The 21,074-nt window shown below is 31.6% G+C and overlaps 2 protein-coding genes across 7 annotated transcripts; both read right to left on the bottom strand.

Moving 5' to 3' along the window:
• Positions 1-2,206: 2,206 nt before the first annotated feature.
• On the bottom strand, positions 2,207-13,272 carry LOC113856662 (coatomer subunit beta'-2). 5 transcript variants are annotated; one of them, XR_003502907.1, is made up of 26 exons: positions 13,089-13,272; positions 12,791-12,811; positions 12,567-12,628; positions 12,284-12,338; positions 11,417-11,453; positions 10,954-11,279; positions 10,717-10,848; positions 10,469-10,617; positions 9,969-10,037; positions 9,657-9,807; positions 9,487-9,552; positions 8,483-8,671; positions 7,585-7,725; positions 7,414-7,488; positions 7,079-7,255; positions 6,883-6,974; positions 6,680-6,796; positions 6,018-6,132; positions 5,801-5,872; positions 5,208-5,404; positions 4,990-5,083; positions 4,570-4,676; positions 4,305-4,437; positions 3,921-4,138; positions 3,142-3,205; positions 2,207-2,723 (listed from the first exon to the last, which is right to left on the bottom strand). XR_003502907.1 is itself a non-coding variant. In XM_027488606.1 (26 exons), exons 1-25 carry the CDS (start codon positions 13,089-13,091, stop codon positions 3,186-3,188), a joined length of 2,742 nt encoding a protein of 913 aa, XP_027344407.1. In that variant the 5' UTR covers positions 13,092-13,272; the 3' UTR covers positions 2,399-2,723; positions 3,142-3,185. The 5 variants fall into 5 exon arrangements, 2 of the variants coding, with proteins under 2 accessions (XP_027344407.1, XP_027344408.1); XR_003502909.1 differs by having other exon boundaries at positions 2,368-2,723; positions 4,305-4,417; positions 13,089-13,239; XR_003502908.1 differs by having other exon boundaries at positions 2,399-2,723; positions 3,947-4,138; positions 13,089-13,239.
• Positions 13,273-15,208: 1,936 nt separating this feature from the next.
• LOC113856666 (coatomer subunit beta'-3-like) lies at positions 15,209-18,220 on the bottom strand. 2 transcript variants are annotated; one of them, XM_027488611.1, is made up of 10 exons: positions 18,154-18,218; positions 17,568-17,594; positions 17,386-17,447; positions 17,204-17,258; positions 16,946-16,982; positions 16,476-16,801; positions 16,252-16,383; positions 16,026-16,174; positions 15,823-15,891; positions 15,209-15,736 (listed from the first exon to the last, which is right to left on the bottom strand). In XM_027488611.1, the coding sequence occupies exons 1-10, from the start codon at positions 18,154-18,156 to the stop codon at positions 15,649-15,651; spliced, it is 948 nt and encodes a 315-aa protein (XP_027344412.1). In that variant the 5' UTR covers positions 18,157-18,218; the 3' UTR covers positions 15,209-15,648. The 2 variants fall into 2 exon arrangements, with proteins under 2 accessions (XP_027344412.1, XP_027344414.1); XM_027488613.1 differs by having other exon boundaries at positions 15,243-15,736; positions 17,568-17,588; positions 18,154-18,220.
• Between the last annotated feature and the right edge of the window lie 2,854 nt (positions 18,221-21,074).

Below are 21,074 nucleotides of genomic sequence, written 5' to 3'. Positions count from 1 at the left end.
TAGGAAAACTCGAATCCTTCTTAAAATAATGTTTTTAAAAAATGTTAGTGGATAATTTTAGCTATTTTACTAAATGACATTGTTTTCATTAAAAAAAAATTCAATTACTAAAGTAAACTTTTAAATAAAATAAATTCATCTTAATCCTATCCAATGACATCCTCCTTCACTCGTATACAACTTTATTTATCTTTGTTAAATAATTATTTTTTATAAATATAATTTATGATTTTATGTATAAAAAAGATTTTATTAAGAATGGTAAAATTTATTTTAGTGATATTTATATTTACGCACTTAAAAAAGCAATATCTAATTATTTGTTGAACAAAACATACACCAAAAAAGTAACTACATAAATATTTATAACATGTGCAATGTGTTAATTATTGTTTGGTTTAATCCCTTTAAGAAAGTTCACTTCACTTTTATTCTAATCACGATATTCAACCACGTATAATCAATTTTATACTCGAATATTTAAAATAATGCTCAATTAAAAATAACTCATAATTTATATAATTTCATCACAATTATTCACCCTTAATCTATATTTTCCTATATCCCACTTTTTTTCCTCACATCTAATGGTTGTATTTTTTAAAGGAATTTTTTTTCTTTTATTGACATTGAATCTCCCTTGTGAGCTATCTCACGTCTTCATCATTATTCTTTCCCTCCATTACAAGTTGATCCAATTAAACATGGTCTGAGATTTTACCAACATTTCCGATTATGGGTTTCCAATGAAGGGGAGCCACCCATTTTTTATTGGTCAATCAATGGCACGTACTCAATTGAAAGGCCAAATCTTAGACAAATTAAAAAGTGGGAAGAAATGGGAGTTTTTTTTTTTTTTTTCCAAAATATAGTAAAAATAAAAAAATTGCCAAAATAGGATATTCATGCAATATTTTTTCTATCTGTGATATTTTTTGTTACATTATTTTAAGTGTCAGTCTTACAAGGCATAAAAACTAACACTTATTTTTTAATAATAAAAAAACAAAGTTGATATTCTTGAACAAGTCATTCTCATGAACAACACTTGAATAGGCCATCAAAGAAATGTAATATTAATGATAAAACATGTCATGAGCAACAACTTGAATCCCCCCCACCCACCTCTTTATTTTTTTTTTTCAGTTATAGTTTTAGTTAAACTCCCTTTGCACATTCACTAGTATGCGAGGAGTGAGTGATATTATAAATGGAAGAAAAAAAAAACTACATAAAAATACATACATTGATAGATATTTAATAAAATAAAAAATAATTGTTGAGATGATATAAACTAATGGAAGAACCTAAATTAGGCAATAGCTCAAAGCAAGTATAGACCTTATTATTTATCATAGGTTGAACGTGACAAAAATACTTACTCGTACTGACTTATCTTGGAGCATTAATTTTATTTTTTTTAATAAAAAAAAAACAAGTGTCAATCCACTAAAAAATAACATTTAAAGTGATGTGACAAAAAAATACTTCAAATAGGAAAAATATTTTATAAATATTCTATTTTGGTAAATTTTTTTTTATTTTTATCATATTTTGGCAAAATACCCAAAAACAAAAAATGAGGCTATTATTTTTCTCCTTCCAAATACTCTGCTATTGACCTCACGAGAATTACTCCCAGACATACTTCCCAAACATTTTCGCACACAACTTAAATCTCAAACGTTCTGGATGAAGAGCTACCATATTTATTCATTATTTGTTTACTTGGATTAAATAGATTGTGGGATTATGTTAAACATTAGGATGAGTAGTGATGGTTTCCTTCACGATTTTGAATCTTTTTAATGATTGAAGAACATGTATCAATTAGGAATTTGGTTTGAGTTTTCGGTTGGAAATAATGATTTGAGTGGTGGGCAATAGAGTTGCTACAAGAAATTTGTAAATACATATGTAGAATCAACTTCTACTTTTCTATTCAATTATTTTATCGACTTAAGTTGAAATGATGTATTATTATTTGTTCTATTAATGATGTGGCAAATTATTATTTATTGTTGACAAATTTTAAATAAATCCGTGATTTATTATATTGAAACTCAACTAAAAATAATTAAAGGTCTAATGACTAATATAACATAAGCATGTTTTATATATAAGAACAAAATAAAATGATATCAAGTATCAAATTTAATAAAATAACATTTCAAATAATATTTTCTATAAAAGATAAATTTTATTAATTTAATCATTGAATTTAAATTTTCTATATAATCAATCAAATTTACAAAAATTTACACAATTCAAAAAGAATTAAAACTTCATAACTCCACTTAATTTTAATATACGATATGTTATTTAAAAAACAAATAACTACTGTTCAACCCGAAATTAGAATAACTTGGAAGTGCATCTTGCCGACACTCGATAGAAGAAACCTCGAGGAAGAATCATTATTTTCCCTGTTAACCATCCATGTTTACAATCCAAGAAACTATAAAGATTTTTAAAAAAATGGTCAAGAAAAGAAACTATCTAAAATTTAAACAGGCACCCATCTCTAGTTCCGCTTTTCTACATTCACAATGGCACGAATATATTGAGGTAAAAGCCCCGAAAGAATGTGCTATAAACTCTAGTAAATTGTAACTGACCCTAAATAATATTGTTTACCACGTACAAAATGACAAAATTCAGGGCACTATAAAACCACAACACCAAGAAACAGAAACAACCAGTCCGCAGAATCTCTTCATGACCTGCATTTTAAATTGAAGGACATGAAACCGATAATACACTAGAAAATTATCACGCCTATGTTATGCATAATCATCCAAAAACATGCAATGCAAATTCTTTCACAACACGCTTATGTCTGCAGATGACACAAACACAGCCGGTATTTTTATTTTTATTTTTGCAATACTTCTCAGCTATGCAAGCATGCAAATTGAAGAAAGGAAAGAAGTGGTTTATCAACCCAAAAATAGTCTATTTGCAGATGATAATAAGATCATTTGATAATAACCAAAAACTATCATTTGATTACATATTCATGAAACCGCTAGAGAAAATAATTTATCAGTAAGTTGACTAAATGGCTCGACTACTGATTTCCACATTTTTGCAAATGCAAGGCCAGATGTTGTAGCCAATACAATATGGATTTATCCTAACCTCATAAATATCCCAGAAGCTGGAATCGACTGTCTTGATGGGACCTAGTGATGTGGCGCAAGAACTGCCAACAAAGATGAATATTAAGTGAGGACCAAGAACCAACCAAACCAAATTTAAAAAGGAAACAGCTTTATTAACGTGACGTTTTCACAATCGAGGTCAGTAATATCGTAAGAATACAAAATCTGGTAGATAAGTTTTGCAGGCTAAATAGCGAAGCAAGCAATTATATAAAAACAAAAAGGTTTGTCAAGGCTGAATTCAGAAAGCCAGGCATCTAGAACATTTATATTTAAAGGGCACAACTAGTAAGCAATAAAACCAAGATCAATAGCCAATCTTACGACTTTGGAATGTACATCCAGAATTCATTAATGATACTAACCTCATAATCTTATTATGCAACAGGATGATTTTACAGGAAGAATTTTGCATAAATTATATGCAGAAAAAAATTCCCAAGGCAAATTAACAAACAGAAGTGTGCAAAAAACAATAAAACGTTACAAACTACCAAGCCTCATAGTCGTATAAAATCATGTAAAAATAGTTATAAGATTTAGTCAATAATTCACTGTTATCAATTGACATTATTTTATTATTTCCCCTTGATTCCCAAATATACAGTCTAATTGCAGTGCAGTCAGTATCCAATACACTAAAAATTAAAAGCAATTAGAAGAGTTAGGATTCAAGTGGTAGTAGTAGTAGTTATAGTAAAAACAGCTATTTGTCAAATGGGAGTTAGAAATGGCACTTCAGAAACAATTAATCACCAGAGACAAAATTTCGATTTTCACACCACCCCAACCAATTGCTTTTAGGCTGACGGGGCTCCTTCATTATTCGTACCCCACTCTTCGTCAGCCTCGTTACCATTAACGAGTACTGCACCATCTGTAGAATCTGCATCCACTACAACTGCCTCCTCTTGGCTTCCTTCCTCTGCATTCTGTTCCTCTGCGTAGTGCTCTTCTCCATTTTGTTCAGTCAACTGCAACACAAGGACAACAAAATAAACCAATAGTCTATCACAACAACTAACAATGTATTGAAGTTATTAATTTTGTAGCATAAAAACAAAATACAATATCATAGTTTATGAAAATTTCTAGCAACCTTTTGTGGTGTGTGTGATGTTAGCTCTATATTTAGAATACCTCATGAGTAGAGTCCCCGTTCTCAAGAGGCTCCTCTCCTTCCTCTATCTGCATGTTTCTGAAAGCTTCAACAAGGGTAATGTGTGATTTGTCAGCATGGTTGACGTACTGCTCTGCAGGAGGATACACATCCCTATAATAAATAATAAAAAATAAAAGAGTAAGCATTTCTTGGAGATGGAGATGTATTGCACATGAAAAACTAATATACTAAATATCAAAGCTTCAAGATACATGCAAGAAAATATGCATTCTCTACACTGACCTTGTTTCTGCAGCTTTAGATTCAACTGCAAGTGCAACTTGCCAGTCTTCAAACAAGTTTGGATATTCTTCAGGATCAGCCAATGATTCAGCAGCTTTTGGATTAACCTGTACTCAAATATATAAGAAATATATATTCTCTCACATCAACATGATAAACCCAAACTGGCCCCTGAATGAGAATGAAATCTCCTACTCACAAAATTAGATTAGGAATACGATCCTCTGCAGGTGAGGATCTCAGCTCTTGAAAATAATATATTATGATAAAATATAGAAAACAAATATAGTTAGGTGTCAATTCTTATATCTCCATGAGCAGGAGGTGTGGTTCTTTTCAGGACTGTAGAGGATCCAGTTTCCCATGGAATCATGCATGAAAGTATATATCAAGAATCCATCAACCTGAATCGGAAACTACCTTATTGAGATCTTTTCTCCAAATTGCAACTATCTCTGAGACCTTACTTGGGAGATAAGATCGAGCCATTAAAGCAGCCTCTGGAATTCGATTGCTGCAAAAAGAATACTTCAGCTATATATATATATGTGTGTGTGTGTGTGTGTGTATCTGCAGTCTAATCAACCCTCCCTGCCTGTACTGTCAGAATGGGAAAGGGAAAAACTTTAGAAGATTACCTTTCTACCAACAGTTGAAGGCAGTCTTCTAATTTACCCAACATAAATAAGCAAAGGAATGCAACATTGTTCTTCCCTTGCTCCTTAGCAAGGTTTGCAAGTTTTGATATTCCTTCAGCATCTCCTAAAGAAGAATATAGCAGTAACAACCCACTCAAATCCGTTGCATATTTTAAACATTCCTCAGCCATTTCCAACTGCAACAATGAAATGTACAGAGAGCTACAATGGATCAAGAGAAATTTCCAACAATAATCAATGTTAAAGAGCCCCTAGATTCTAGAATCATTACTCATCCTGACCAAAAAAAATTAATATCCTAATTATATGCTAGAATCAGTGTCTACAACCTAAAGCACCTGATCATAACCGCTAATATGATATGAACCAAATCTTAATTTTGACATAACAAAAACTTCTGTATTCTCTTGCATCTTAACAGCTTCAATAAGGTCTACACCATGTGCACATGGTCATATTCAGCAGCACATAGTCAAGGAAATCTTTAATACATTTGGACATGGATATTTAGGAATTCAGTCAAGCTTTAAGTACTGGATAGACGACTACAGTTGAAGAGAAATGAAGTCAACCTTTCCAGTAGACATAGCTAATTCTCCCAACTGCTTCCATTTAGACTCACTCTGCACTTCTATTGCAATACTCTGCAACAAAAGAGGATGAATATTATCCGTGAAATAAAATGACAATGCAAACTCATGAAGAGAAATGAAGAAAATTAGATACTAAAGTTAACAACTTTTACAAATTAAGCAATAATTCCCTTGTAGACATATTACTCGAACATACCTTTGCAACATCTAATTTTCCAAGCTGTATTGCTAGATCAAATCTGTAGTCAGGGTCAGTAGCAACTTCAAGAGCATCTTCTATCATCCCTCGTGATTCCAGGAATCGAGCCACACTAACATAAAAACAAGTATTTCAATTAAGATGCATGTAACGTATTAGCACCAATTACCAAAATTTATATACTGAACTCTGAGGTTCAAATAAACACCATATGACCTATAGAACACAATTTTAAATTGAAGTAACAGACAAATGAACGTGTAATAGTTATTTGTACAATATTATAAATTGATAGTTTAATAACATAAAAGCATGACAAGCAAGGATCAATGATAGACAGGTAAGGAGACTGTACAAAGTCCCAATTAAATGTAATAATTATTCATACAAAATTAGAAGTGTCAAAAGATTTGCTAGTCAGCAACAAAAGATGCACTTCCATTTTCCAGCAGGTTGAAATTCTATAGGATCATACCACACTTTTCTTGGACAGAAGAGAGGGAATGTAATATGCAAATACATGGTATACATAATTTTAGAAGCATAATTCTGTTACCAAAAGCATTTTCTAATTTCTACGCATATCAAACATATTTCTAGTTCTACATAATGGAAGAAAACTAATCATTCTCTTGAATGTAACACAAGGTAACAGCTACCTGTTATGATGCTCTTTGGGGATTGATGGGAGAATTTCATTAGCCCTCTCTAAATCACCACGCATCACGAGTGTCTTATACTCAATCAAGCTTAAAAGCAGTGTGTATCCCATAACACTGAGAAAAACAATTGATTAAAAGGAAAATAGTCAAGATTATTGTAACTTGAGACTTCGAATAATCCACACAGAAATTCCACTTACTTAAACTCTTTGTCAATCAAATAAACCCGACTTTGGTTTGCAAGATATCCTAACAAGTACATAGGGCGGTCCAAATGGAACATTGTAGTTACCTAAATTCATAATGTTATGCATCAAGGTCTCGTATGATCTTCATAGTTCAATTAAAAAAGAACACACATTTCTTTTTTAAACTAGAAGGGACAGCAGTTAATACCTCACCACCAACACAGTAATTAAGTCTCCAAGAGGAATTGTTGTAGATAAAGCAATCACCAACCCAGATGCCTGTCCTGACACGTTCATTCATTTCATGAAGGAGCTCAAAAGCATCTTCAACACCTTCCTCATCTACAGGTCTTCCACTGTCTAAATGTGATACAACAACATCTCGCTGCAACAACAGAAATAAAAATGTTTAAAGTGTCCACCAGTAAAGATCTGTCAAATACACATTCAGCCAAAAAAGGGGGTGGGGGTGAGGGGATGAGAATTTTCCTCAGAGAAAGCCAACAACTATGAGAAAAGGATTAAGTTCAAGAGAATCCTCACATTGTACTTCAGAATGTAGAATGATGTGTCACTAGCAATTGTCACTAGATCACCACTATCAGCCCAGTAGAGGTTCTGACAAAACAAAATTAACAGAATTGAATTAAACAATGAATAATAATGAACAAAAAAATAGCAGAAAACTATTTGTCATCTAATCAAAGTACTTACTTTCACATTGACATCAATGCGATAGATCAATCTGCATTCAGCCCAATCATAAAAGCAGATGAAATCATTAGAGCACATCGCCAGTAAAGTGCCACCAAATATTCTTTCAGCTGAAAATGTTGGTCGGACACTCCTCTTTTCCTGAAATGCCATTGTTTAAACTCCAATTAAATATTTTCTAAAGCAAATTTATTTCATTTCAGAGACAGCTATAACAATGAGGATTAAATTTAGCAAACTTTCCAGAGTGATAATCAGGCCACAGTAAACAAAAATGAAATATAAAAGATGTCTTGTTGTTTAGACATACTGACTTTCTTAAGGAAAATTAATAGCTTATATAGCTTTATTGTATACTTGTCATAAAGGGTATGACAAGAGCTCACAAATATAATAGTAGTTTTATTCAATAACTCTGAATATGATCACGGTTACTGATGTCAGTCCAGGAAAAGATTCATAGAACTATGTTACAGAGAACACAAACAGAAAAGATAGAGATACTGTAGTACTTAGAGGGACTGCTTCCTCCCTGCCCAATGGTGATAGATGACTGAGTGACTCAAGTAGGATCCTCTTCTCCCTTTTTTACTAGCTCCCCCCCCCCCCAACACATTTCTCCTTCCCATTCCTTCTCACATCCCTTGCCATGTAAACAAGGTTGTTACAGTCTAGTTCCTCTTTCTGCCTTTTGTTCCTTATCCTCCATTATTCATTTTCCCCGTCTCATAAATTTGATAACTGTGGGGTGCTCAACAATCTAACATAGTACAAGAGTGGCAGCACCTTGTTATATTTTTCCTTTCACGAAATAGCAAGAACTTGTTGGTTCTCAGCACCACTTTCGTTACACTACGTACAAGATTAGATAGTAAATAGTTTTAAAAAAAGTAAAAACCTGGAAATTTTTGCTGAAAATTTTAATCTTTGATGTACTTTCTCTGACAGCATATTCTCCCTCAGAAGACCAAACAAATTCCAGAGCTGAACCAAAAGACCTATTTCTCCATGCCAATGCAGTGTATATAATATACTCACCATCTCCACATACAACTACGAACCTCCCATTTGGATTGTGCTTTAAATTCTGCATATAATAAATTAAATCAACAATCAGTCACCTCTCATAAAACAAACAGATGTTGCTGATACTCAAACAAGCAGTTACACTGAATATAAATTGGAGACTACAAAAAAATAATTCCAAATCCAAACTACCAATATATTGTATCAATATCTAAGTTCAACTTAACAAGATCCCTGCAATTACACTGTTAGTCTGTTACAGCATTCTGGGTACACATTGGAGGCTTTTCAACTTCTGCTTGCAGCTCCCAAATGTGATTTTCATTAAAAATGACATGCTTGGTTATTTTTTATCCAACGTTATTTTATTATAAAAGCACATTTGACTAGAAGTGAAAACCTATAGCTTTTGTGTTGAGTTGAGTTGAAAATTTTACATTAAGTTTTATCTCAAATTTATTTTTGCGATAAATTTTTCACACATAAATCACTTCACTTCAAACTCACTATTAATTAGAATCAATTTTACAAAATCTTGTTTGCAAACGCTCACAAGCTTATATAATAAAAAATCCATCAAGCATGGCCAGGTTGCATAAACAAGATATAGATGAGAATGGCTAAATGACTAATTTATTCTTATATGTAATCAAGTTTTTTGAAAATACAAATAAAACAAAAAAATTGAGCGTGGTTTAAAAAAAAAAGTGAAAAATTATGCATAATGAAGTCAATGTGAATATACCAAAAAGTCTGATTGCTAAATAATGTACATATGCCACTTTCCTAAAAACTGTCAAGTTGCATAATGAGAGCAAAAATTATCAAAATAGAGAAGTACACAAAAGAATGCAACATAACATGACATTAACTCACTTGTGGGTAAAGATCACAGGTGCCCAACTCCTTAACAGCCAAAGGTAGCCTTTCTCCATCAGCAACCTAAGAAGCATAATACTTGCATGTGTCACTAAAAAAAAAAAAAAAACTCCACACGTCTTGCTCCTATATTATACATCCGAAAACAGGCATCATTGAACCCATACCTCTACATCTGCGCCTACACTTTTTATATTGACAGTCTGAATTTCATTATGCTTAGCCCAAATGATTTTTCCACTGTTGTCCATGCTAGCCACAGGTACTTCTCGACCAAGTTTGACCATAATTGACCCTTCATCATAGCCAATCACAACCCTGTTTGAATGCACATGATAATTTTGATTATGAGAAAGGAGTGAAGATACAAAAGCTTCATTATTCAGGCACAATTTGACACTGCTTCTCACTCAACATCATTCAAGGGCCTAAAAAGGATATTAAGAAATTACTTGCAGAATTCTATCCAAAAAACTTACCGACGTGAACCCTTTAAGTATCCAATAGCCCAAACTCTTTCAAGACCATAGTTTAATGTGTTCTCAAGCCTACAAGTAGATTGAACCGCCAAAAATTTGAAATGGTGATTAGTATATCTTCCATAATATACTTCCAACTAAATTTAGTAAAAACTTAAAAGCAGTAACCTGAAATAGTAAAGAAATAATAAATACAGCCTGTCAGTCTCAATCTTAGTGCTATCTTAACTTTGAATCAAATCTAGAAACTACTCTCATCAAAAGAAATCTTTCAAATATTTTTTGTAACAATGCAAACAGCTTAAAAATAAAGGTAAAGAAGTAACAAATCAACACAATCTCATAATGTTAAAAAAAAACAAAACAAAACAAAAAGGCTGATCATCATAATTCAAGTTATGGTACGAGGGTGATGATAATGGGTGAAAAAAAGCAAGAGAAACATGCCAAATAGAATAAGGATAAAGTTAAACCTCACAACTCAGTGCATCTCACATTACCTATAAGTTGTTGAGTGCCATATGCGTACTGTACCATCCTCAGAACCAGTAATGATTATAGGAAGTTCAGGATGAAAGCATACAGCAGATACATTGTGTGTGTGACCTTCTAGGGTCTGGACACAACTTTTGGTTTGATAATCCCACACCTGTTTCATAGGTTCTGTCCATGTTATTCCAATTTATATATATATGCATACAGGCAAACAAATCAAGCAAAATAATAATAACAAAAATTGAAACAAAACCTTGGCAGTGTGATCATCAGAACCCGTGATCAGATATGGTTTGTCACCACCTGTAAAGTAATCAACGCAATTCACTCCTTTCTGATGGGCATCCAATGTAAAATTAGGGTCAGGAGAGCCAAGATTCCAAATCTGAAAAGAGAAGATAAAAGGTGCATTAATGCATTTTATCACAGGAGAATAGAGATAATTTTTTCAAAAAAAAGGAAACAACCAGGAACAAGAACATAAATATACCTTTATGGTGCGATCAAGAGATGCACTGGCAAAGGTGTTTGTGTCTTTGGGGTTAAATGTTACTTGCATGACATAATGAGAATGGCCCTCAAATATCTGGGTACAAACCCAGCCTTTTTCCCAGTCCCAAAGCTTTATGAGCATATCATCAGACGATGAAAGCACATATGGAAGGGTAGGATGAACTGCCACACACCTAATGTAATCTGTATGTGCTTCAAATACTTTGATTTTATCCATTGTGTTGTAATTATATACACGAATAAACATATCATCTGCCCCAGCAACAACCCATTGTTTGCGTGCAATAAACTTGGCTGATCTAACTGCAAAATCATATTGTATAAGAGCCACAGTGGTCTTCTAAGTAAGAAATATACAAAGAAAAGTATCCATTCAAGCAAACATCAAATAGGTAGGTAAACAAACAAATGGACCCAAAAAGGTTCATGACTTTATGTACCTGGTAACTCAGTAACCTCAAAAGATTTGGCCATGGTCTGACATAGAATAATAGAAATTATTGTTAATCACACAGGCAAATCTCCATAGAAACTAACAAAAGGCAGAACAAGAATAATATAGCTTAACCCAATACACTGGAAACTGCAAAATACAGCTTGCATAATATACAGAATTAAAAACAAAGACAAATTCTAAGACAAATGGTGATTGTAATATCTAAATTATTCAAAATTTATCAAACAATGAAAATGTGCCCAAGTCTCACAGCTTAACTGTAAAAAGTATAAAGACATCTAAAATATTCACAAGTAAAGAATTTAATCTAAAAACTCTCCCAAATCCCAATACACATGCAGATCTATTAAATAATATTAGTTAGTAGCCTTTCGTTGAAAATTTTGAGCGGGCATGATTTGGATGAATGAAACAGGCAGTTTACTCATCAATTTACTTACCAGCATACAAGTTTCACACAACTCTCAGTTTCTAATCCACTTTGAAGTAGAAAATAGTAATACTATAATAATTTCTAGCCATGCTTCAAGATAAAAGATTACTAAAAGTGTTTTGTTAGTTCTGTTCAATATTTTCACCATGTATAGAGCCATTACATCATTTTCAATCAATTAGATAATATATATGCTTGATATTTGAAGGAAACCATGGATAAACAGGACCCTCCGTTCGTAAATCAGCAGCTCTTTATATATAGGCACCATGCAAAAGGTGGCTTGTTTGGAGATCAATCAACAAACACCCGTGTCTGACTTAAGTGCCAATAGATAGGCTCCCACCATTATATTCTAAATTAGAAAAAACTCATTTATAACAATATACAGAATCTCAGTTATAAAGAGTTGCAAACCTGAGATTGGTAGTTCCAGATACAGACAGTTCCAGAGTACAAACTTGCCAGAATCCTGCATTAGCAAACGTAACATCAATTAATTGAATAATAACAACAGTAACCTTGTACAAAAAACATCACTATTAGTGCATAAATCCCCACAAACTATCGTTGTAGAACCCAGACACACTTACGAAATATCAAACGATGGAAGCAATTATAGATACTCCTAATTATAAACTAGGTTTCACATTATAAATTAAATTCAGAAACGAAAAAACAGCAAAGGAGAAGGAATTACCATGGTTCTGTTGGATGTAGATCCACACATTTTACTCTCTCTGATCTTTGCGCGAGCTTTCGCTGATCAAAGATTAGAATAGCACGTTAGATTATGTAGCCAAAAAGCTAACATCCACACTGTGCTTAGTTTCCGAGAAATCTAATCTCGCAAACAAGCTAAAAAAAATTTCTTGGCAACCAAACACATGTAAACATAGAATCATAACAAGAAAACAACAGTACCTTGATTTCAAGTCTGAGAGGCTGCAAATGCACGTAACAAGAAAGAAACAAACAAAAAAACAAACAAACCCGAGTCAGTGCACGGTTCCACAGTAGATCCCATTTAAATTGAAATCGTAAGAGCTAGCTAAGCAAATTGTGAGGCTCGCATTTGAAGTAACAGATAGCAAAGCATTCGAAATTGAAAGAGAGAACAACGGAAAGAGAAAGCATGAAATCGGAGCGAATTCGGTCCAGATCTAAGGTTGTTAAGAATGCAGAAGCGTTTGCCAAAGAGCAGATCAAAGAGGAAGCTCACCATTTTTGCAGATTGGAGAGTGAACTAGCCTTTATCGAGATCAATCACCGGAGATCAGAAGCCGAATTCGACGAGCCCAAGAGATCGAGCTCGGTGAAAGAGAGGAGAGATAGAGAGAGAGAAAGAAAGGGGCTAATGTCTTTATTTGTTTTGTAGGAGAGCACGGTGTAAATACCGTGAGGATGAACGAAGGAGAGCGGTGTTTTGCAGTTAAGATGACTTTACCAAAATGCCACTGGATCTGATACTACTCTGTGCGTTGTCGCACCGTATGGTATTATGGTCCAGAAATGCATGAAAGAGATCCCTTCAGCAAGTAGTATCTAACATCAATAGCTGGGGTAGCGAGTCCAGTGACAATCTAACAACTTCTTGTAAAAAAAAAAAAAAAAAAAAACCAGTATTATTTTGATCGAGTTTTCAACGTGTCAAATGGTATATAACAAAAAATTATTACATAATATTTTTTTTTTTAAATTATAATGCTTAATATTATTTACGCATTACATTTTGTTTTTTAAATATTATATATAATTCTTATTTATATTTAATAATACATAACAAAAAACTAAAAAAATTAATTTTCACACATTTTAACAAAAATATTACGAGTGGTTCATGATGAATGGAGAGGTGTTTATGCAAAAAACATTTTATTGCTTAAATCAACATTTATACTAACATACTGCCAAGAAATAGATTACACACTTGATAACAAAATATGCTCCTAGTTATATAGTATTTGAGCAGGTAATGCATAACTGTGATACTAGAGTGCGGATCGTATAGTATGTTAACATGTTGTAATAATCAAAGATCTAATAACTGCGACTATAAACATTACTCATGGCTATAATTCTAGCCTATAAATGCGTATGAATTACCATATAAGCAAGAATGAATGTTTATTGGATTAAGAGGTAAACACCCAACACGACAGTAGAATTAAACAGCCTAAAAGATTAGACCTAAATAAATTACCATAAATTATAGTAAAAATACAAGGCTTATCATGTGTGTCCTTTGTTAATCATCTTAACAAAAGCCTTGTAATTGTTTATTTTAAAATTCTATTAGAGTTTAATATTATTTAGTATTTTTAATCAATTTTTTAATAAAAATATTTTAAAAATACATTTTTAATGGGTGAAGACCATGACACTTTTTTCATTTACTACATGTCACCTGTATAGAGATTTATCATTGAATATTATAAGTTCGTGATTCAATTTAAACTGTTTTTGAAAAAAAAAATTGATCTGATTAAAAAAATCATAATTCAGTCTGAATGGTTTAAGAATAGTATTAAATTCAAATGAATCCAACTGAATTATTTGTATTTTGAATTATATGGTAATTTTCAAGCATACGTTTATCAATTAATCCACAGATTTATATGATTTTTTTAACTATTTAAAAATAAAATTGTGTCTATTTTTTTATCCGCTGACATTATTTTTTAACCTTTTTTTTTGCTCATAACTTATAAATATTTTTTCTTCTATTTTGTCCACTAATCTGTAGGGCTTTTTTCTCACCCATTTAATTGAAAATTTCCACTTTATTTTTTATCGCCAATTTAAAAAAAAATTCTGTTCATTTATATAATTTTCCTCTCATTCGCATGAGTTTTTGTTAATTAATTAATTTTTTGCTATATTTTGACTCGTTTTCATATTTTTTTTCTTATTTGTTTTTATCACTCATTTGCATTATTTCTTTTCTCTCTGATTTTAAGCTTGTAAGTTGTTGGATTGAAGTTCCATGTGCTTCTAATTATTATTTTTTTGTGAAAAAGAAATTATAAATATTATTCATATTCAACATTTAGAATAATTTTTATTATAAAATAAGTATTAAAGCATGCACAATACAGGAAATTAAACTAAATAAAATTAAAGATATTTTACTTTGTCAATCACAATACTGGTTTATTTTGAATTATAATATTTAAAGAAGGAAACTGATTTTTTCTACCTCCTGAAAAGTGTAAATTAAACTCAATATTGAACAATGAGAAAAATAATAAATATAACAAATGATATAAACAAAAAGGAATAGATTGAAGCATAAATAGAAAGTGTATATAAATAATTGAAGTACAAAAGAAAAGATAAGTACGGAAAGAAAACTATTGTGATAACACTTTTTCTTATTATTATTATTATTATCATCAACTAGGCAAAACTACAGTGTATAACATACTGTATATTACATAAGGAACAGTCACAATAAAGGGCTAACGTAGATTCTAAATTCGCTTATTCTGGTAACAACTTTAAAACAAACAATCAACGGCAAATTCGAATATCATATTCCATCTGCAGTTAATCTTCAGCATAACTACATGTCCTTCGGCAGCCAAAAGTTGGTCATTTATTTTAGACTTGTCACGATTGCAATCACAGTATCACCAGCAACAGACAGGCTTATTGTAAAGTGAAAAGTGTATTTTAGAAAGTAAGCTGCAGAATTATAATAATTAATTATAAAAATAATGATTGAGGTTTTAAAAACTTGAAGTGCATATTTTTCATCAAATTCTCAATCACTATTTTTTTTAACTAATCACTTTAAAACTTGTTTTATTTGGAACTGGGAGGTTCACATTAACGATGATGAATCCTTTGTCACAACCAAAAGCAAGCCTGCAGGAAGTAACGAAGTGATGCCAGTTAGTAATGAATTAGTAATAGGCGTTTAATTGTTGGTAATAAGAGTTTTAGATTATTACTGAGATGATCCTTTCTTGTATCCAATGCTCCACACTCTCTCAAGACCAAAGTTCAACGTGGTCTGAAGCCTGCAAGTTAATGGCAAGTGTAAAAGATGTTAACCAACAAAAAATTTCCTTATGGGATTTATAGCAAAATAAAAGTAGAGAAAAAAAATATATCACATAAATGAAAATGAGACTTCCAATAGCCTATGAAGTACCTGTATGTGATAGCGTCCCATATTTTAACGGTAGAATCCTCTGAAGCTGTTATTATTATGGGAAGCTCAGTATGAGCACATATTGCGGTAACATTGTTTTCATGTCCTTCAAGTGTCTCTACAGAGTTTCTAGAATGGAAATCCCATACCTGTAGAAATGTCAACCTAGGCTTTGATGGAAAATATCTCAAACTGAAATATAGATAAGAGTAGTTAAAATGCAAACCTTGGCAGTGTAATCATCAGAACCACTTAGAAGATATTGTTTGTCATCGCTTATGAAGTAATCAACACAATTCACTCCTTTCGAGTGTCCATCTAGGGTAAAATTTGGAGCTGAGGAACCAAGATACCAAATCTACAAAGGGAAACAATTGAATAAAAATGTCATTTAATGAATTTATTAAGATAATGCGGTTATAAGATTTGGATGTGAAACGCTTCGGATACCTTCAAGGTGCCATCAAGGGATGCACTAGCAAAGCTAGTTGGATCCTTTGGGTTAAATGCCACTTGCATCACATAATGCGAGTGCCCTTCAAAGGTCTTATGGCATGACCAACCTTCACTCCAATTCCACAATTTTAGAACTTGGTCATCTGAAGCTGACACCACATATGGCAGGGAAGGATGAACAGCCAAACTCCTAATGTAATCTTTATGTTCCTCAAATTCTACTATCTTTTCCATCTTTTCATAATTGTAGACTCGAATGTATTTGTCATCAGTTGCTGCCACAATCCAATTTTCCCTAGCAATGAACTTTGCTGATCTCACTGCAAACATTAAGATTTAACAAAATAAAAACAAACACGAAAAAAAAAAAAAGATAACTGAGTTGGGAACTAAGACAAGTAGCAAAAATATTGATATAAAAAGCAGGCAAAAATTTATAGATTGCACAAGTTGTTGACAGTTACCTGGAAATTCACTAACTTTTAAAGTCTTTTCTTCAGTCTGTCATGGTATCAAACAGAAGTTAATAATAATCTCAAGAAAAGATGGACACATACATAAGCATAAAGGTACAGAACAACTAGCAGCTTTATTAGTTTATTGTTTCTAGTTCTACTGTCTATATAAGCACTAGGAATAAAATCTTGCAAATGACCGTTTTAATTTTCTTTTTAAACATTATTGTTAGTTTCTTCATAGTATTTAAGTGCAGGTATGTTTACCTTGGTCTGATAGTTCCAGATAGAAATAGTTCCTGAATACAAACCCAGCAGAATCCTGTAGGAGAAAAGTACAAGATAACATTAAAATTGACATTCATGTGCCTGAAATGGGAATTCATGTTCTAGCCTTTTTGCAGAAATACGTATTAAATAAGTCATTTGGAAGTGTTCTTAGTTATTACCATGGCTCAGTTGGATGCAGATCAACAGATTTCACTCTTTCGGTGTTTTGAACAAATTCATGCTGATCCAGAAATAATTACCAAGAAAATGTTAAGTAGCTTTCATAATGGATAACAAAATTTGAATAGGAATGGATAAAAAAAAAAGAAAGTAAAATAGGTAATGTAGAAATTAGCAATACCTCAAATTCAAAGGAAAAGGCCTGTTCCTACAGAATCAGCATTGTAAGCAGCAATAAGCAGATTAGTCAGTGTACAGTCAATACATTTCATCGTTAGGCTTAAAGTCTGTATGGCAATCGAGAAATGGGCCTACCCAAAAATATTATGTGACGTTTTTTTTCTTTCCTCAACAAACAACCAAAATAAAAAAAAAGATTGATTTTTTATTTTTTCATATGAGGCATTCACTGGTCTTTCGACCCTAACAATCGTATGCCATGTCCACTTATTCGAGTTCCTGTGTGTTGGACTCTAGAACTCCGAAATTATCAATTTTATTGTTAAAGGTTAAATTTGACAAAAAAAGACTTAAAATAATATGGTTTTACTGACTTATTTTAAATAAATTATTGATAAATAAAAATAATATATGTAAATTATGATAACCCAGTATTTGTATACATAAGGCGTATAACTTACGAGCGTGCATGTTATATAAACGCATTAAGAAATAAATAAAAAGAGCGATACGAATTAAGAAAGTATATAAAAGAAAAAATTAAGGAGATTATCTTCAAAACAAAGAAAAAGAATGGAATGACCCACCATATTCTAAATGGATATATTGTTGATTGAAAGAAGATGGTTGGTAGAAGAGAAGTTGCAGATGTAGAATGGGATCGGGTGGAGTTTTTGTTTATATAGTTAAGGATGCTTCGCAGTTAAGAAATGGAAAAAAGACCAGAAATGTGTCATATAGTGGCTTTGTGTCCGTAGATTAAGGTTACGAGTTACGGTGCATGGCCTAGATTGAGCTTCCAAGACTCAGCAAACAAAATATTAGTCACTTGCAGACAAAAGGCAATGCCATTTATTCAAACTTGTATGGCAGTCACCCGTAACAAGATTTCAGTCCCTTTCCTCCTTGCTTCCTTCTAATGGAAATTCTTACGTTTTTCTTTTTTATCAAAAAAATATGTAACTTAAAATTAATATTTATAATCTATACCGAAAATAAAAACAATGTACTATTTCGATTCTCTTGTGTGTTGATCTTATGATATTGTTTAAGTTTTCCTTATACGTGATGCCTTAATTTTTTAAAATTAATTTTAGGAAAAAAATATTATTGAGAGCTTTTCGTTTTAGTATTAGTCTCTTTGGCTATCGAGACATCCGTATATCACTAACCTGATCTCTTGTTTATTTAGTGTTTTTAGTTTAGATTTATTTAAAACATAAAAAGATTCCGAATAATCAATGACAAACTATTTATTTAATTTTTTATTTATATATATTATAACAAGTGTTATTAATATTGAATAATGATTTGAAAAATTATTTATTGAAAATTATGAAATATGTATTAATTTATATAAAGATGTTAACATTTTTATATTAAAATGCTTCCTTCTTTCTTTTTATTTTTCACCCAACCAAACAAATAAAAAAACCTTGATTTTTTTCCGTTTTATTTCTTATTTTTAATCGAAACAAATTAAAATTCTACTCATTTATTTATTTGTTTTATTTTATATTATACTTTTTCCTATCTTATATATTTATTTATCCTTTTTCTTACTTTTTTTCCGCATTCAAACAAAACGTTAGTATTTTAAGATTTTGACTTAAATATATGTAGTGTCTAAATCCAGTTATATAGTTCTTGTTTGACCCTTTGACAAGTATCTTTTCAGTATTTTATATAATTATGCCACTCTTAAAATTTAGGATCTCAATTCGTCAAATAAATATAAAGATAATGTGTTAATAATTATTGATAAAAAATTTAATAATTAAAATTATAATTAATTTTAGAAATTCTTAAATGCGAGTTTGTTTTAGATTTAGTTTCAAGTATTTAAAATTATAGTTGCCTATTACAAAATATTTATTAATATTTTTATAAGATAATTTTTTCTGAATAAAAATTTGTAATTTTTAAATGGTTGAAACCATAATTTAAAAGTGATGTTTGGTGGCACCTATAAATAAGGCGTAACATAAACCAGCCCCTTGAACCCTTCGATTAATACAAACTCATACGTCACAAAATCACTACTCCAATCCAATTACTTACTTAAATAATTTTAGGTAAATTTACTAATAACATTAAAATGGTCAACTACCCAAATTATCATTCATCATCACGCGAACTTCTTAACAAATTTTGGTTCTTTCACCAGCAAATGAAAACGATCAGGGTACATTCATAAAAGTTGAAAAGGACAAAGGAACGCAATGAAAAAGATGAAATATAAACAAACGTGTTATTAACTCATAAAGTGGGAAAAGTGAATAAATTAAAAAAAAATTATCAGAAATAGATTGCACTTTCCACATCGCACAATATCCTGATCAGAGCAATAAATTAAACCTCTTTCCAACGAAAAAAATGATTATATGCACAGACAAAAGACTATATAGTCAAACAAACACTCATCACCATTCCCATTCATAAATGAAACTGCGTCATTTAGACCTTAATTTCATTTGCATTAACATGTTATTTTCCTTCTAAATAAATAGTATCCCACGTGCAAGTGCAATGTCAACCTATATTAACATCCTAGCCACTTTCACAAATAAACCATGAGAAGATAGGTAGGTGTCTGTGTGCTGAGTGCCGAGTGCCGAGTGCCGAGTGCCGAGTGCCTTCACCACTATGATTTTGATGGCACAGAACCCGCCGTTATGCTTTGAAACCCTTAAAGTTGACTTGGAGTAGTGATGTTTTAGGGAAACCAAAATGAATCAATATGGAAATCATTATACCTATGCAACTATAAGAATGAGTGCATGTATATTTGAGCCATGTGGGGTAGGGTATATTCCATGGATAAACTCCTCCACTCATCACATTCCTCAAAGCTTATTTTGTCCTTTCAAGTTCATCCCTCAATAAGGAATGACACTAGTGAAGCACCAAAATGCCATAACTGGTTCTTAGTTAATGGTTTTATTTAACTGTGTATTGAGCACTTGGTACCTTGTTGTAATGTGACCGGAGTGTAGATTGCTTTCATGTTTCCCTTACGTGTAATGTCCATACCTTCACTCCTAGTATGATGGTGTCGTTCTAATCTATAACCTAACGTATTTCTTACATAGAAGACGCTCATTACAAGTTGATTAGACTTTAGAGCATTAGTACAGAACCTTCTTTGCCCTTTTGTTCTGTCTAAAATCTAAATGGAACGTTCTGCATCAAAATTAGAGATGAGGATGTTCTTAAGAGTCTTAGCTAGGACACTGGTTGATTAAGAAATAGATAAATAATAACTTATTTTTATTGAAAACTATATTAAATTTGTTTAAAATATGCAAGTTAATATATATTATATTTTTTTAAATATTTTTATTTTTAATTAGTTAATCATTGTTTTAAAAAATACTGGTTAACATTTTTTTAATCAATAGTCTCAATAAGGTTCCAATTTTGACCGACTCCCCTAGATTCAACCGTATCACAGCAAATTCTCTTCACTTTCTGATTATATATAATTATAGGTGTTTCCGATATTAAT

This window comes from Abrus precatorius, unplaced genomic scaffold (genome assembly GCF_003935025.1).
Source record: "Abrus precatorius isolate BTA unplaced genomic scaffold, Abrus_2018 Scaffold11, whole genome shotgun sequence".
In the NCBI taxonomy this organism is placed as follows: Eukaryota; Viridiplantae; Streptophyta; class Magnoliopsida; order Fabales; family Fabaceae; genus Abrus; species Abrus precatorius.
Note: the sequence above shows the minus strand (reverse complement) of the source record. Positions and strands in the feature narration are given on the sequence as shown.

Bases quoted from the DNA above. Each gene is read 5' to 3' on its own strand.
- LOC113856662 (XM_027488606.1), bottom strand. The intron at 11,454-12,283 runs GTTTGCAACTCT...ATTCTATGTCAG, and splicing joins TCTGGAACTACCAATCTCAG to ACCATGGCCAAATCTTTTGA. The intron at 11,280-11,416 runs GTACATAAAGTC...ATGATTTTGCAG, and splicing joins TGAGGTTACTGAGTTACCAG to TTAGATCAGCCAAGTTTATT.
- LOC113856666 (XM_027488611.1), bottom strand. The intron at 16,983-17,203 runs GTAAACATACCT...ATACCATGACAG, and splicing joins TCTGGAACTATCAGACCAAG to ACTGAAGAAAAGACTTTAAA. The intron at 15,737-15,822 runs GTAATAATCTAA...TACTTCCTGCAG, and splicing joins TACAAGAAAGGATCATCTCA to GCTTGCTTTTGGTTGTGACA.